At 57.2% G+C, this 1,520-nt stretch overlaps 1 protein-coding gene across 1 annotated transcript in view; it reads right to left on the reverse strand.

Annotated features, from left to right (window-relative positions):
• Positions 1–230: 230 nt before the first annotated feature.
• TRAF7 (TNF receptor-associated factor 7, E3 ubiquitin protein ligase) overlaps positions 231–1,520 on the reverse strand; it is a gene marked incomplete at its 3' end in the record, with an annotated part of 20,453 nt that continues 19,163 nt past the window's right edge. The window contains exons 17-19 of the mRNA XM_009865788.1: positions 865–984; positions 572–703; positions 231–350 (exon numbers count right to left, since the gene is read on the reverse strand). Of these exons, the coding sequence (XP_009864090.1) occupies positions 231–350; positions 572–703; positions 865–984 (372 nt within the window). The remainder of the gene's footprint in view (positions 351–571; positions 704–864; positions 985–1,520) is intronic.

Consider the following 1,520-nt stretch of genomic DNA (forward strand, 5'->3'; position numbering starts at 1 on the left):
CGTGGATGGCAGGGACTGGTCTGAGCAGCTCCGAGGGCTTCCCTTCATCCTTTTGTGAAGCTTCTCTTGGAGATTCCAGCATCTTCAACACCCTCTGTCAGGAGTTAAACCTCCCACCCGTGGAGAACCACCCCCTTGTTTGTTTGAAGACGGGCTCCTAACTCATTTACTGCCCTAATTCTGGTACTGGAAGAGACCAAACCATCAAGGAGAAGCCTGAGGAAACCAACCTTTACAGTGCTGTCCACGGCGCCGGAGAAGAGGCGGCCCCTGGAGACTGCGAGGGCAGTGACGCTCCCCTGATGTCGAAGCAGCGTCTGAGTACAGCTCATGTTGTCCATGCTCCACACCTACGGGCACACAGAAGGTCTGAGCCAAGTGAGTGGCACGGTGTCCGGCATAGCCCCGGGCACCGGGAGGGAAAGGAGGTGCCGTGTGCCACGGGGTTGGAGCCAGGGGACACCGGTGAAATACGACACGCGTCACGCAGGGATGAAGATCCCCTGCCCGCCCCTTCCCTCAAGGCTGTCTGTGTTTTCACAGATGCAGCTGCACAGCCCTGGACACGTACCCTGAGAGACCGGTCATACGATGCACTGAAGACTTTGGTTTGATCCGGCGTGGAGATGACGGCGAGGGCGTAAACCGTACCCACGTGCCCGGTCAGCGTGCGGACCTGCTCCTTTGTCTCTATATCCCAGACCTGCGGGACGAGAGCAGGGCTCAGGGACTGCACTGGGCGCAGGCCTTCAACTTGTCCACCAAGAGGTGTTTCCACCTGCACCCCTGCTCCGGTTGTGCCACCTCCTTGCCCCTGTGCCTCAGCCCCAGGCCAACCAGCGCGTCAAACCCCGCAGCCCTTACGTGGATGAGGTTCTCGTAGGTGCCACACACGATGTGGTGGTTTGTCACAGCGATGGAGTAGACGCTGCCTCCTGACGTCTGCAGCACGTGGACACACTCCAAGTTGCGGATGTCCCAAATCTGGAAGAGACACCAGAACAAAAGCAGGGTGAGACCCACGCAGGGACCCCTCTCCAGGAGGGAGCTCCCTCAAAGCTCTTCTCCCGCCACGCGTGGAGCCAGCCTGGCTCCATGGGGGCCCAGATCACATCTCTAAGAGGAAATCTGTCCCTCTGGGAATGTTCAGTACTGATGAGCAAAGCCCTGCTCTCTCCTTTAGCTGCCCAGCTTTGAACATTCAGGCTAAAAAAACTGTGCAGATTGCACACCTTGTGTGTGTGTGTGTGTGACTATGCACACACACGTGCACACACAGCCTGGTTTGTGATAGGGCTAAAAACCGATGTGGGCAAATGGACGGGGGTTTATCAACGCTGAGGAGGGCAACTTCAAATTCTCTTCTGTCACACGGGTGCTGAGAGGGGAGCTATTCATCAAAACCAGAGCTGACACCGAATGAGGGCATTTTGGAAACCACACAGATCTACGGCAGCTCTGCAGCCAGACAGTGACCTTCTCCTCTGATCAGCAGGACTGTCAGGGCAGATAATGCGGCG

The sequence above is a fragment of the Apaloderma vittatum genome, unplaced genomic scaffold (genome assembly GCF_000703405.1).
Source record: "Apaloderma vittatum isolate BGI_N311 unplaced genomic scaffold, ASM70340v1 scaffold9943, whole genome shotgun sequence".
In the NCBI taxonomy this organism is placed as follows: domain Eukaryota; kingdom Metazoa; phylum Chordata; class Aves; order Trogoniformes; family Trogonidae; genus Apaloderma; species Apaloderma vittatum.